A 15,493-nucleotide genomic window follows, 5' to 3' on the forward strand; every position below is an offset into this window, starting at 1 on the left:
GTGTTCAAGTGCAAATCACTTTGACTCAAATTAAAGATATTATCTGTTCAACATGAAAAGAAATATATGTTTTGAGAGAAATCAAAAACTTTGCGTTGCGATGTTCACAATCCTGTACTGACACTATGGGCACATTTTTAGAAATCTATTTAATTCCACAGAAAGGTTAGCCACTTTAGTGTTTCACTTGTGACCTATTTATAGCTCACTGAAGATGGTTTTAAAATGCAACAATGTTCGGAGATAGAGAGAAAAAAAAAAGAACTTTGGTGCAGGTGCAGGTGCAGTCTTTTATGTAGCTTTCTGGTGACCTTAAAAGAACCTTTACGAAGCCCGTTGACAGGCCTTTAATCGAATGATCGGTTGGTTGATTGATAACAGAAAAAAAGGACACATAAGATGGACATAAAGGACTGAAAACACCAAGAGCAAAATATTGCATCGCACTCATTTATGTAGTTTATTTTTAGATTAGATAATTTTGCAAAATAACGCAGCAAAATAAATAATAAGAGCCGGGATGTGCAGACTATTTAGCACTGAAAAAACTCCGTCCATGTGAACAGAATCAGGTGTTACCTTACCTGTTGATTAAATATCAAGACTATTTAGCAATAAGCTTACTTTAAAGGCTCGTAATAGGTGAACTGTCTTGGTATAGTTGAGTCACGCAGAGTTCATGGTCCATGTTGTGTTACTTGTTGTTTGTGTGTGTGTGTGTCACCCGATGACCCCTGGCGCCGGAGCGTCTAGACTACATTAGAGGTGTGTCACAGCAAAGAGCCGCACCTGCGCTCAAAGAGAGCACATACATAGAGGTGAGGTATGAGGATAAATGGATAGATGCGGTCCTTTTTCGAAGCTGAGCGCACAGTTGTATTTCCTGCACAATCACACACGAAGTGAGGCTGTGTTTATGCCGGTTATACCATGAATATACACCCTGCAGGCACCACTTGTTTGTCAAACTGTTTATGAAGCAAAAGTCACATTTCTGTTTATTTACAAAGCAAAAAGAAGGGGGGGAAAGAGGCGTAGGAGGGGGTGGAGCGTGCGCACTAGCATACCGGCGACGGCTGTTTCCTTTCACTAAAAGGAAAAAAATAATAAAATGTGTACTTCACGTTACGGTTGAAACTGGGGGTTTTTTTGTGTTTTTTTAATTTTTATTTTATAGAAACAATTTTTGCTCATAACCAATTGACAGGGGATTTCTTAAAATCACCCCGCAGTTCTTCAGCTGAGACACCTGAGTTAGAAAACACAAACACTGCAGCTGTCTTTGTACAAACTTGTACAAACTCTGTTTTGACCTTGTATACTGTATTTCCCCAGCCCCTCTATTTTGAAACTAAAACTATTGAACCTTAATTCAATTTCTCACTTCACATAATCGTTTCACTTTTGCCTTGAAGTGTTACTTTTAATTTAATTTAATTATTTTTTTATGACGCATGTTCTCTGGTGAGTTCAGGTACATCTGTAACTTCAAGTGGAAGAGTTGCATGTGAGTTAAAAATTTTCTATAATACCAAAAAAAAAAAAAAAAAAAAAAAAAAAAGACAAAATACTGACGTTTTTGTCGAATAATCTGTCTGACATGAGGGATAATATAGCATTTGCATTTTAACTAAAAGACTCGCGCACTGACACTATGGGCACATTTTTAGAAATCTATTTAATTCCACAGAAAGGTTAGCCACTTTAGTGTTTCACTTGTGACCTATGAAGTACCCCCGAAATTGTATCATATTAAACAACAACAACAACAATAACAACAACAATAAACACTCGAGGACTTTAAAGAGTTTAATTTTTTCCGAGGTTTGAGAGCGCTCACCCCGGCTCGGGGCTCCACAGATGTGCTGGATGAGAGCTCCTTGCTGCAGACTGCAGCGGAGTGTTTGACAGTCAAACTTGAAACAGTCTTTGGAACTGAAACGGTCTCTGCCAACACGAACACATACCCCAAACAGTTCGGTAAATATGTACAGTTTCTCGCAGCTTCAGTTTTCAGCAGCTACCAGAACTTGCCTACCGTCTGCATCCTCCCAGCAGCCTCGCACTTCATCTGCGGGCAGTACTTGCGTGTGTGAGCGCTGTCACCGGTGGCTTCGCAGATCGGGCAAGTGTAGTTCCGGAGGACGGGGCAGAAAACTATCCCGTCGTCTGATTTGAGCTTGTGAGATAGGTACACCCTCGGAGTCTCCCCGTTCTGCTTGCATAAGCGGCAGTAGTCCGAGGATGAGGCGCTGCTGCTGGTGTCCGACGCGCTGCTGGTCGGACTGGACTGTGATGAGTTTTTGGAGGATTTCTTCCCCCGAGTGGAAGTGTGGACCTTACTCCAGGGGGGCGCTTGTCCCTTCTTTGGACGCTCGGTGTCTCGGTTATCAACCTCACGGTTGCTGCACAGTTTCTCGAACACTTGGCTCAGATTCATGTAGTCGTGCCACATGTTAAAGCTGTCCCCACCAGTGAGGATCGAGTTCTGGACCTCCAGTTGTCTCGGCATTGTGGTCATTTTTTGGCAGAAGTAAAACTGAGAGTGTGTTTGGAGCGCCTCATATTTATAGCTCACTGAAGAAGGTTTTAAAATGCAACAATGTTCGGAGATAGAGAGAAAAAAAAAAGAACTTTGGTGCAGGTGCAGGTGCAGTCTTTTATGTAGCTTTCTGGTGACCTTAAAAGAACCTTTACGAAGCCCGTTGACAGGCCTTTAATCGAATGATCGGTTGGTTGATTGATAACAGAAAAAAAGGACACATAAGATGGACATAAAGGACTGAAAACACCAAGAGCAAAATATTGCATCGCACTCATTTATGTAGTTTATTTTTAGATTAGATAATTTTGCAAAATAACGCAGCAAAATAAATAATAAGAGCCGGGATGTGCAGACTATTTAGCACTGAAAAAACTCCGTCCATGTGAACAGAATCAGGTGTTACCTTACCTGTTGATTAAATATCAAGACTATTTAGCAATAAGCTTACTTTAAAGGCTCGTAATAGGTGAACTGTCTTGGTATAGTTGAGTCACGCAGAGTTCATGGTCCATGTTGTGTTACTTGTTGTTTGTGTGTGTGTGTGTGTGTCACCCGATGACCCCTGGCGCCGGAGCGTCTAGACTACATTAGAGATGTGTCACAGCAAAGAGCCGCACCTGCGCTCAAAGAGAGCACATACATAGAGGTGAGGTATGAGGATAAATGGATAGATGCGGTCCTTTTTCGAAGCTGAGCGCACAGTTGTATTTCCTGCACAATCACACACGAAGTGAGGCTGTGTTTATGCCGGTTATACCATGAATATACACCCTGCAGGCACCACTTGTTTGTCAAACTGTTTATGAAGCAAAAGTCACATTTCTGTTTATTTACAAAGCAAAAAGAAGGGGGGGAAAGAGGCGTAGGAGGGGGTGGAGCGTGCGCACTAGCATACCGGCGACGGCTGTTTCCTTTCACTAAAAGGAAAAAAATAATAAAATGTGTACTTCACGTTACGGTTGAAACTGGGGTTTTTTTTGTTTTTTTAATTTTTATTTTATAGAAACAATTTTTGCTCATAACCAATTGACAGGGGATTTCTTAAAATCACCCCGCAGTTCTTCAGCTGAGACACCTGAGTTAGAAAACACAAACACTGCAGCTGTCTTTAACTCGCGAGGGCAGTCATGGACGCAAGACCTGCGTCTCATCACTGCTGCTTTGTGAATGTCTGTCTGTGAAAAGCGCTTAATAAATAAAGTTTACTTACTTACTTACTTACTGAGCCTGCAGTTCAGAAATTTAACCATTAGATGGAGTCATTGCCAAAGCAATGACTCCATCTAATTGCTATGACTTTTGGTGTTTATTTTGGACCTTAACTCGCCCCACAGTTTTGAGACAAGGTTCACATATGATATATCATTGTGTGCGGCTGGAGCTGGAATGAGTTGCTATGACTTTTGGTGTTTATTACTTCTATAGTTTTTTAAATATGAATATTTTAATGCAAGTTTTTTCCCATTGAAATGAATGGAGAACAAGAAAACTTCATTTGTGGTGTGCTGGCTCACTCTAGTGGTATGTCGGGAGTAATGGAGGCGGCCGCTGTGTCCCTGTGGTTGGCCTACTTGTCAGATATCGACAAATCCTACACTACAGACCAGTTGACAGCGTGCAATAACCCAGCCGATTCATTCGTCTTTACACTACCTCACAATCGACTCAACGGTGAGTTATTTGTTTGTTTTGTTTTCTCACAATTAATGTAAAGCCAAGGTATATATCAACGGCGCGCGCAGCGGAAGTATGGCATTATAGCGGATTATAATGGGGGACGCTTTTATTTTGTATAACTACCGGAAGTAGTTCCTGTGTACTGAGCTAGCTGGGTAGCTAGCGCCGCGTCGCTTAAAAAGCAGCCGGGCTTGTCTTAAACTTAAGAGGCTGACACTCGCTAAACCACCCGATCGCTCGCCAAGCGACAGACGTCCATGTGTTCAACAACAGACACACGTCATTCCCCTTCGTGGTCTAAACCAATCAGAGATAGTCGGGGCGGGACCTCTGTCCGTGGTCGAGCTGGACGTGGAGGTGGATATAGACAGGTGAGTAGCTTGAATGAAGCGATATCGATTCATTAAATCCTGAATTGAATGAATATAAATGTGTTTTACCAGAAACGCCAGAATCTCAGGTTAAAGCTCACAAAACTATTTCAACAACAACCAGCAAATGAGAGCAGGAAACGCATTCCACACGAAGACGTAAACAGAGCGGACCGACGCATCAGAATTAGCTTAGTCGGCGTGGGGGCTAATATCATCCTTAATTCCTTCTTACTTTTGCTGTTTTGCTTCCAACACGATAAAACCCACAGCTGTGCGTGAACTGTGAGAGAAACTTCAAGAAAAGTTTCCCATCTCAAACATGTGTTTTCTGCATTACTCATTCGCTTATTACCCATCAGTCTACCGTTGTTTACAGCGCTGGCGGCCGCTGTCTTTTCTTTCCTTTGTAAATGACGTCGGATAATAAAGCTTAATTTCTGGTGTTTAATACTGAAGAAATGTAAACTTTTTCAAATTAGGTATAATTGCAGAATATTTTTAAGGTTATCTGCTATAAAATCCATGCCAGGAAAATCTCCTTTATGTTTTTATTTTTTTATTTTTTTATTCTCAGTTACTTTGACACAACGGCATGTGCTGTGATGGTCACATCTCTGATAAAGTTTAGTGTCAGTACTGATAAATGATCAGAATTATAAGATCTCTCACTTTCTGAGTAAAAATTGCACCAAATCGAATCTGGATTATGTGGATTATAGAAATCAGTGATGATACACAGTGTGTGTGTGTGTGTGTGTGTGTGTGTGTGTGCTTTGGTGTGTGTGCTTTGGTGTGTGTGTGTGTGTGTGTGTGACACAGAGAGAGAGAGTGACACTTGCTGTGTATTTAAGAAACAAACGCTCAAAGAAACCAAACAGAATGACACAGGCAGAAAGACACTGTTTTATTTTGGTAACCAATGATGCATTTCTTCTTCCCTTGTACAGTGCACCCTGAAGCCGTGTGTGGACCAGGAGATCAGCAGAACAGGAACCACAGAGCGTCAGCGGCAGACATCCAAGCTGCACAGGGCACACGCAGCACCAGGCAGAATTAATGACGTCCCTGATCCACAGCTCAAGCCCAGCCACCCGCTGCCTCCTCGCCGCCTCCTCCCGGGACCTTCAAGGACCACCCACCAGCCACTGGTACACATTCCAATCTTACACAATGGCCCCAGCATCACAGGGCATCTCCTGACATTAAAATCTATCCTGATTTCTGTTGTTTTTCCCTCATCTCTGAGCCGCTGAGTGTGAGTGTGAGTGTGTGTGTGTGTGTGTGTGTCTCTCTCTCTTTTACACAAAAAACACATGTCAGTTGTTAAGGAAAATGTTATAAAACACTTCTTCAGTAAAGACTCAGAGAAGAGAAACACACAGAACTTCTTGCTAGCAAGGGCAGCCTCCACTCTAAGAGACTCCAGTGAGAGAACTGCCCCGGTCTTTATTTTATACTCCATTGAGCGTGTGTGTGTGTGTGTGTGTGTGTGTGTGTCTTTTACACAAAAAATACATGTGAGTGCACTTGCAACAACTTTTAATATGCAATGTACAGGACTTGCTTGCTAGGCGCCATCCTGTGGACCAAACATGCAATTGAAAGATGTTATTTTCGCCGGTATAACACCTTCTGAGACTTTGTACCGCATTGAGCCAGCAGAGGGAGCACCTCTTGTTCAATCCCAGTGGCACAGCAGCTGCTCTGCTTCTGTGTGTGTGTGTGTGTGTGTGTGTGTGTGTGTGTGTGACAGAGAGAGAGAGAGAGAGAGAGTGACACTTGCTGTGTATTTAAGAAACAAACGCTCAAAGAAACCAAACAGAATGACACAGGCAGAAAGACACTGTTTTATTTTGGTAACCAATGATGCATTTCTTCTCCCCTTGTACAGTACACCCTGAAGCCGTGTGTGGACCAGGAGATCAGCAGAACAGGAACCACAGAGCGTCAGCGGCAGACATCCAAGCTGCACAGGGCACACGCAGCACCAGGCAGAATTAATGACGTCCCTGATCCACAGCTCAAGCCCAGCCACCCGCTGCCTCCTCGCCGCCTCCTCCCGGGACCTTCAAGGACCACCCACCAGCCACTGGTACACATTCCAATCTTACACAATGGCCCCAGCATCACAGGGCATCTCCTGACATTAAAATCTATCCTGATTTCTGTTGTTTTTCCCTCATCTCTGAGCCGCTGAGTGTGAGTGTGAGTGTGTGTGTGTGTGTGTCTCTCTCTCTTTTACACAAAAAACACATGTCAGTTGTTAAGGAAAATGTTATAAAACACTTCTTCAGTAAAGACTCAGAGAAGAGAAACACACAGAACTTCTTGCTAGCAAGGGCAGCCTCCACTCTAAGAGACTCCAGTGAGAGAACTGCCCCGGTCTTTATTTTATACTCCATTGAGTGTGTGTGTGTGTGTGTGTGTGTGTGTGTGTGTGTGTCTCTTTTACACAAAAAATACATGTGAGTGCACTTGCAACAACTTTTAATATGCAATGTACAGGACTTGCTTGCTAGGCGCCATCCTGTGGACCAAACATGCAATTGAAAGATGTTATTTTCGCCGGTATAACACCTTCTGACACTTTGTACCGCATTGAGCCAGCAGAGGGAGCACCTCTTGTTCAATCCCAGTGGCACAGCAGCTGCTCTGCTTCTGTGTGTGTGTGTGTGTGTGTGTGTGTGTGTGACAGAGAGACAGACAGAGAGAGAGAGAGAGAGACACTTGCTGTGTATTTAAAAAACAAGCGCTCAAACAAACCAAAGAGAACGACAGAGGCAGAAAGACACTGTTTTTTTTGTGGTAACCCATGAGGTCTTGCTATCGAATTGTACAGTGCATCCTGAAGCAAGGCCGAGCAGATGACATAGTGCTCCACAGGCCTGCTTCTGGTGCCTGCTCCTGTACCAACCTGCTGCAGAGGCTTCTGTGAAGGGAAACTGCTACATGTTATGTCACCAATCCCTGCCATGCTGCGTGTCTAACGACCCGGCAGGGCCTGCTGAGTACAGTGGTGGTGGACCCAGGCCCTCTGCACCTTCCTTTCTCCGACTGGGACCCTTTTGTCCCATCCTTTTTGGTCCGATTCGCCATATCTCCAGAACCGAAGAAGCCATCGGCGTGGCTTCTTCGCCACAGCGTCCGGCACCCACCAAAACCCCCACCTAGACACCAACATCAGCCCTCTACACCTCTTACTTTTTCAGTTATTCCACTTTTGTCCCATCCTCTCCTGGCTTTTTCCCCATAACCTATCATTTAAGCCTCATCATACCTGCCGTGGGCCACTGGAGGGAGACAAATCACCATGCACTAAAATTCAAATTTTGCACTGCAAACCTCACAGTGTCTGTGTCTGTGTGTGTGTGTGTGTGTGTGTGTGTGTGTGTGTGTGTGTGTGTGCGCTTTGGTGTGTGTGTGTGTGTGTGTGTGCGCGCTTTGGTGTGTGTGTGTGTGTGTGTGTGTGTGTGTGTGTGTGTGTGACAGAGAGAGAGAGAGAGAGAGTGACACTTGCTGTGTATTTAAGAAACAAACGCTCAAAGAAACCAAACAGAATGACACAGGCAGAAAGACACTGTTTTATTTTGGTAACCAATGATGCATTTCTTCTTCCCTTGTACAGTGCACCCTGAAGCCGTGTGTGGACCAGGAGATCAGCAGAACAGGAACCACAGAGCGTCAGCGGCAGACATCCAAGCTGCACAGGGCACACGCAGCACCAGGCAGAATTAATGACGTCCCTGATCCACAGCTCAAGCCCAGCCACCCGCTGCCTCCTCGCCGCCTCCTCCCGGGACCTTCAAGGACCACCCACCAGCCACTGGTACACATTCCAATCTTACACAATGGCCCCAGCATCACAGGGCATCTCCTGACATTAAAATCTATCCTGATTTCTGTTGTTTTTCCCTCATCTCTGAGCCGCTGAGTGTGAGTGTGTGTGTGTGTGTGTGTGTGTCTCTCTCTCTTTTACACAAAAAACACATGTCAGTTGTTAAGGAAAATGTTATAAAACACTTCTTCAGTAAAGACTCAGAGAAGAGAAACACACAGAACTTCTTGCTAGCAAGGGCAGCCTCCACTCTAAGAGACTCCAGTGAGAGAACTGCCCCGGTCTTTATTTTATACTCCATTGAGCGTGTGTGTGTGCGTGTGTGTGTGTGTGTGTGTGTGTTGACAGAGAGAGAGAGACAGAGAGAGAGAGAGAGAGGGAGAGATACAAAGGAATGTAATTCAAATTTTGCACTTCAGACCTTACAGTGTGTGTGTGTGTGTGTGTGTGTGTGTGTGTTGACAGAGAGAGAGAGAGAGAGAGAGAGACAGAGAGAGAGAGAGAGAGAGAGAGAGGGAGAGATACAAAGGAATGTAATTCAAATTTTGCACTTCAGACCTTACAGTGTGTGTGTGTGTGTGTGTGTGTGTGTGTGTGTGTCTGTCTTTTACACAAAAAATGCACTTGCAACAACTTTAATATGGAATGTACTGGACTTCCCAGCTAGGCGCCCTCCTGTGGATGACAGGTGCAATTGATTGTCAAAAGCAGATATCTAACAGCTTCTGACACTTTGTACCGCATTGAGCCAGCAGAGGGAGCCCCCCTGGTTCAATCCCAGCTGCACAGCAGTTGTGACCAGCTTCTGTCTGTGTGCTTTGGTGTGTGTGAGTGTGTGTGTGTGTGTGTGTGTTGACAGAGAGAGAGAGAGACAGAGAGAGAGAGAGAGAGAGAGAGAGGGAGAGATACAAAGGAATGTAATTCAAATTTTGCACTTCAGACCTTACTGTGTGTGTGTGTGTGTGTGTGTGTGTGTTGACAGAGAGAGAGAGAGAGAGAGAGAGGGAGAGATACAAAGGAATGTAATTCAAATTTTGCACTTCAGACCTTACTGTGTGTGTGTGTGTGTGTGTGTGTGTGTGTGTGTGTCTGTCTTTTACACAAAAAATGCACTTGCAACAACTTTAATATGGAATGTACTGGACTTCCCAGCTAGGCGCCCTCCTGTGGACGACAGGTGCAATCCCAGTTGCACAGCACTTGACCAGCTTCTGTGTGTGTGTGTGTGTGTGTGTGTGTGTGTGTGTGACAGACAGACAGACAGACAGACAGACAGAGAGGGAGATTCAAAGCATCAGGACCAGGAGATGACACAGTGCTCCAAAGGCCTGGTTCTGCTGCCTCCTCCTCCACCCACCTGCTGCAGACGCTTCTGTGAAGGGAAACTGCTACATGTTATGTCACCGATCCCTGCCATGCTGCGTGTCTAACGACCCGGCAGGGCCTGCTGAGTACAGTGGTGGTGGAATCGGCCCGATCGGACACTCCTATCTGCCACTTTGACCTTTTTATTCCGTCAAATTTGGACCCATTTACACCAAGTCCAGAACCGTTGGTGCTATCGACATGGGGTCTTCACCAGCGCGTGCGGAGCGGCAGAAAATCCCCACGTAGACACCACTTTCATCCCTCTACGACACTTACTTTCCCAGTTATTCCATTTTATTCCGTCAAGCTCTGGCTAAATCCCCTTAACCCTAACCAACCCTAATCATACCTGCATTTGTCCACTGGAGGGAGACAAAAACACCAAGCTCTGAGATTCAAATTTTGAACTGCAGACCTCACAGTGTCTGTGTGTGTGTGTGTGTGTGCGCGCTTTGGTGTGTGTGCTTTGGTGTGTGTGTGTGTGTGTGTGTGTGTGTGACAGAGAGAGAGAGTGACACTTGCTGTGTATTTAAGAAACAAACGCTCAAAGAAACCAAACAGAATGACACAGGCAGAAAGACACTGTTTTATTTTGGTAACCAATGATGCATTTCTTCTCCGCTTGTACAGTGCACCCTGAAGCCGTGTGTGGACCAGGAGATCAGCAGAACAGGAACCACAGAGCGTCAGCGGCAGACATCCAAGCTGCACAGGGCACACGCAGCACCAGGCAGAATTAATGACGTCCCTGATCCACAGCTCAAGCCCAGCCACCCGCTGCCTCCTCGCCGCCTCCTCCCGGGACCTTCAAGGACCACCCACCAGCCACTGGTACACATTCCAATCTTACACAATGGCCCCAGCATCACAGGGCATCTCCTGACATTAAAATCTATCCTGATTTCTGTTGTTTTTCCCTCATCTCTGAGCCGCTGAGTGTGAGTGTGTGTGTGTGTGTGTGTGTGTGTGTGTGTGTGTGTGTGTGTCTCTCTCTCTTTTACACAAAAAACACATGTCAGTTGTTAAGGAAAATGTTATAAAACACTTCTTCAGTAAAGACTCAGAGAAGAGAAACACACAGAACTTCTTGCTAGCAAGGGCAGCCTCCACTCTAAGAGACTCCAGTGAGAGAACTGCCCCGGTCTTTATTTTATACTCCATTGAGTGTGTGTGTGTGTGTGTGTGTGTGTGTGTGTGTGTTGACAGAGAGAGAGAGAGAGAGAGAGAGACAGAGAGAGAGAGAGAGAGAGAGAGAGGGAGAGATACAAAGGAATGTAATTCAAATTTTGCACTTCAGACCTTACAGTGTGTGTGTGTGTGTGTGTGTGTGTGTGTGTGTGTGTGTCTGTCTTTTACACAAAAAATGCACTTGCAACAACTTTAATATGGAATGTACTGGACTTCCCAGCTAGGCGCCCTCCTGTGGATGACAGGTGCAATTGATTGTCAAAAGCAGATATCTAACAGCTTCTGACACTTTGTACCGCATTGAGCCAGCAGAGGGAGCCCCCCTGGTTCAATCCCAGCTGCACAGCAGTTGTGACCAGCTTCTGTCTGTGTGCTTTGGTGTGTGTGAGTGTGTGTGTGTGTGTGTGTGTTGACAGAGAGAGAGAGAGACAGAGAGAGAGAGAGAGAGAGAGAGAGGGAGAGATACAAAGGAATGTAATTCAAATTTTGCACTTCAGACCTTACTGTGTGTGTGTGTGTGTGTGTGTGTGTGTTGACAGAGAGAGAGAGAGAGAGAGAGAGGGAGAGATACAAAGGAATGTAATTCAAATTTTGCACTTCAGACCTTACTGTGTGTGTGTGTGTGTGTGTGTGTGTGTGTGTGTGTCTGTCTTTTACACAAAAAATGCACTTGCAACAACTTTAATATGGAATGTACTGGACTTCCCAGCTAGGCGCCCTCCTGTGGACGACAGGTGCAATCCCAGTTGCACAGCACTTGACCAGCTTCTGTGTGTGTGTGTGTGTGTGTGTGTGTGTGTGTGTGTGTGTGACAGACAGACAGACAGACAGACAGAGAGGGAGATTCAAAGCATCAGGACCAGGAGATGACACAGTGCTCCAAAGGCCTGGTTCTGCTGCCTCCTCCTCCACCCACCTGCTGCAGACGCTTCTGTGAAGGGAAACTGCTACATGTTATGTCACCGATCCCTGCCATGCTGCGTGTCTAACGACCCGGCAGGGCCTGCTGAGTACAGTGGTGGTGGAATCGGCCCGATCGGACACTCCTATCTGCCACTTTGACCTTTTTATTCCGTCAAATTTGGACCCATTTACACCAAGTCCAGAACCGTTGGTGCTATCGACATGGGGTCTTCACCAGCGCGTGCGGAGCGGCAGAAAATCCCCACGTAGACACCACTTTCATCCCTCTACGACACTTACTTTCCCAGTTATTCCATTTTATTCCGTCAAGCTCTGGCTAAATCCCCTTAACCTAACCAACCCTAATCATACCTGCATTTGTCCACTGGAGGGAGACAAAAACACCAAGCTCTGAGATTCAAATTTTGAACTGCAGACCTCACAGTGTCTGTGTGTGTGTGTGTGTGTGCGCGCTTTGGTGTGTGTGCTTTGGTGTGTGTGTGTGTGTGTGTGTGTGTGTGACAGAGAGAGAGAGTGACACTTGCTGTGTATTTAAGAAACAAACGCTCAAAGAAACCAAACAGAATGACACAGGCAGAAAGACACTGTTTTATTTTGGTAACCAATGATGCATTTCTTCTCCGCTTGTACAGTGCACCCTGAAGCCGTGTGTGGACCAGGAGATCAGCAGAACAGGAACCACAGAGCGTCAGCGGCAGACATCCAAGCTGCACAGGGCACACGCAGCACCAGGCAGAATTAATGACGTCCCTGATCCACAGCTCAAGCCCAGCCACCCGCTGCCTCCTCGCCGCCTCCTCCCGGGACCTTCAAGGACCACCCACCAGCCACTGGTACACATTCCAATCTTACACAATGGCCCCAGCATCACAGGGCATCTCCTGACATTAAAATCTATCCTGATTTCTGTTGTTTTTCCCTCATCTCTGAGCCGCTGAGTGTGAGTGTGAGTGTGTGTGTGTGTGTGTCTCTCTCTCTTTTACACAAAAAACACATGTCAGTTGTTAAGGAAAATGTTATAAAACACTTCTTCAGTAAAGACTCAGAGAAGAGAAACACACAGAACTTCTTGCTAGCAAGGGCAGCCTCCACTCTAAGAGACTCCAGTGAGAGAACTGCCCCGGTCTTTATTTTATACTCCATTGAGTGTGTGTGTGTGTGTGTGTGTGTGTGTGTGTGTGTGTGTGTGTGTGTGTGTGTGTGTGTGTGTGTGTGTGTGTGTGTCTCTTTTACACAAAAAATACATGTGAGTGCACTTGCAACAACTTTTAATATGCAATGTACAGGACTTGCTTGCTAGGCGCCATCCTGTGGACCAAACATGCAATTGAAAGATGTTATTTTCGCCGGTATAACACCTTCTGACACTTTGTACCGCATTGAGCCAGCAGAGGGAGCACCTCTTGTTCAATCCCAGTGGCACAGCAGCTGCTCTGCTTCTGTGTGTGTGTGTGTGTGTGTGTGTGTGACAGAGAGACAGACAGAGAGAGAGAGAGAGAGACACTTGCTGTGTATTTAAAAAACAAGCGCTCAAACAAACCAAAGAGAACGACAGAGGCAGAAAGACACTGTTTTTTTTGTGGTAACCCATGAGGTCTTGCTATCGAATTGTACAGTGCATCCTGAAGCAAGGCCGAGCAGATGACATAGTGCTCCACAGGCCTGCTTCTGGTGCCTGCTCCTGTACCAACCTGCTGCAGAGGCTTCTGTGAAGGGAAACTGCTACATGTTATGTCACCAATCCCTGCCATGCTGCGTGTCTAACGACCCGGCAGGGCCTGCTGAGTACAGTGGTGGTGGACCCAGGCCCTCTGCACCTTCCTTTCTCCGACTGGGACCCTTTTGTCCCATCCTTTTTGGTCCGATTCGCCATATCTCCAGAACCGAAGAAGCCATCGGCGTGGCTTCTTCGCCACAGCGTCCGGCACCCACCAAAACCCCCACCTAGACACCAACATCAGCCCTCTACACCTCTTACTTTTTCAGTTATTCCACTTTTGTCCCATCCTCTCCTGGCTTTTTCCCCATAACCTATCATTTAAGCCTCATCATACCTGCCGTGGGCCACTGGAGGGAGACAAATCACCATGCACTAAAATTCAAATTTTGCACTGCAAACCTCACAGTGTCTGTGTCTGTGTGTGTGTGTGTGTGTGTGTGTGTGTGTGTGTGTGTGTGTGCGCTTTGGTGTGTGTGTGTGTGTGTGTGTGCGCGCTTTGGTGTGTGTGTGTGTGTGTGTGTGTGTGTGTGTGTGTGACAGAGAGAGAGAGAGAGAGAGTGACACTTGCTGTGTATTTAAGAAACAAACGCTCAAAGAAACCAAACAGAATGACACAGGCAGAAAGACACTGTTTTATTTTGGTAACCAATGATGCATTTCTTCTTCCCTTGTACAGTGCACCCTGAAGCCGTGTGTGGACCAGGAGATCAGCAGAACAGGAACCACAGAGCGTCAGCGGCAGACATCCAAGCTGCACAGGGCACACGCAGCACCAGGCAGAATTAATGACGTCCCTGATCCACAGCTCAAGCCCAGCCACCCGCTGCCTCCTCGCCGCCTCCTCCCGGGACCTTCAAGGACCACCCACCAGCCACTGGTACACATTCCAATCTTACACAATGGCCCCAGCATCACAGGGCATCTCCTGACATTAAAATCTATCCTGATTTCTGTTGTTTTTCCCTCATCTCTGAGCCGCTGAGTGTGAGTGTGTGTGTGTGTGTGTGTGTGTCTCTCTCTTTTACACAAAAAACACATGTCAGTTGTTAAGGAAAATGTTATAAAACACTTCTTCAGTAAAGACTCAGAGAAGAGAAACACACAGAACTTCTTGCTAGCAAGGGCAGCCTCCACTCTAAGAGACTCCAGTGAGAGAACTGCCCCGGTCTTTATTTTATACTCCATTGAGCGTGTGTGTGTGCGTGTGTGTGTGTGTGTGTGTGTGTTGACAGAGAGAGAGAGACAGAGAGAGAGAGAGAGAGGGAGAGATACAAAGGAATGTAATTCAAATTTTGCACTTCAGACCTTACAGTGTGTGTGTGTGTGTGTGTGTGTGTGTGTGTTGACAGAGAGAGAGAGAGAGAGAGAGAGACAGAGAGAGAGAGAGAGAGAGAGAGAGGGAGAGATACAAAGGAATGTAATTCAAATTTTGCACTTCAGACCTTACAGTGTGTGTGTGTGTGTGTGTGTGTGTGTGTGTGTCTGTCTTTTACACAAAAAATGCACTTGCAACAACTTTAATATGGAATGTACTGGACTTCCCAGCTAGGCGCCCTCCTGTGGATGACAGGTGCAATTGATTGTCAAAAGCAGATATCTAACAGCTTCTGACACTTTGTACCGCATTGAGCCAGCAGAGGGAGCCCCCCTGGTTCAATCCCAGCTGCACAGCAGTTGTGACCAGCTTCTGTCTGTGTGCTTTGGTGTGTGTGAGTGTGTGTGTGTGTGTGTGTGTTGACAGAGAGAGAGAGAGACAGAGAGAGAGAGAGAGAGAGAGAGAGGGAGAGATACAAAGGAATGTAATTCAAATTTTGCACTTCAGACCTTACTGTGTGTGTGTGTGTGTGTGTGTGTGTGTGTGT

At 46.0% G+C, this 15,493-nt stretch overlaps 1 protein-coding gene across 1 annotated transcript; it reads right to left on the minus strand.

Moving 5' to 3' along the window:
* Positions 1 to 1,044: 1,044 nt before the first annotated feature.
* Positions 1,045 to 2,633, minus strand: LOC147300769 (nanos homolog 2-like). The gene has a single exon (XM_086282937.1). The coding sequence runs from the start codon at positions 2,519 to 2,521 to the stop codon at positions 2,021 to 2,023; it is 501 nt and encodes a 166-aa protein (XP_086139063.1). The 5' UTR covers positions 2,522 to 2,633; the 3' UTR covers positions 1,045 to 2,020.
* Between the last annotated feature and the right edge of the window lie 12,860 nt (positions 2,634 to 15,493).

The sequence above is a fragment of the Aulonocara sp. 'chitande type north' Nkhata Bay genome, linkage group LG23 (assembly GCF_057382095.1).
Source record: "Aulonocara sp. 'chitande type north' Nkhata Bay isolate Kocher_YH1m ecotype deep benthic linkage group LG23, A_spYH_male_GT1.1, whole genome shotgun sequence".
Classification (NCBI taxonomy): domain Eukaryota; kingdom Metazoa; phylum Chordata; class Actinopteri; order Cichliformes; family Cichlidae; genus Aulonocara; species Aulonocara sp. 'chitande type north' Nkhata Bay.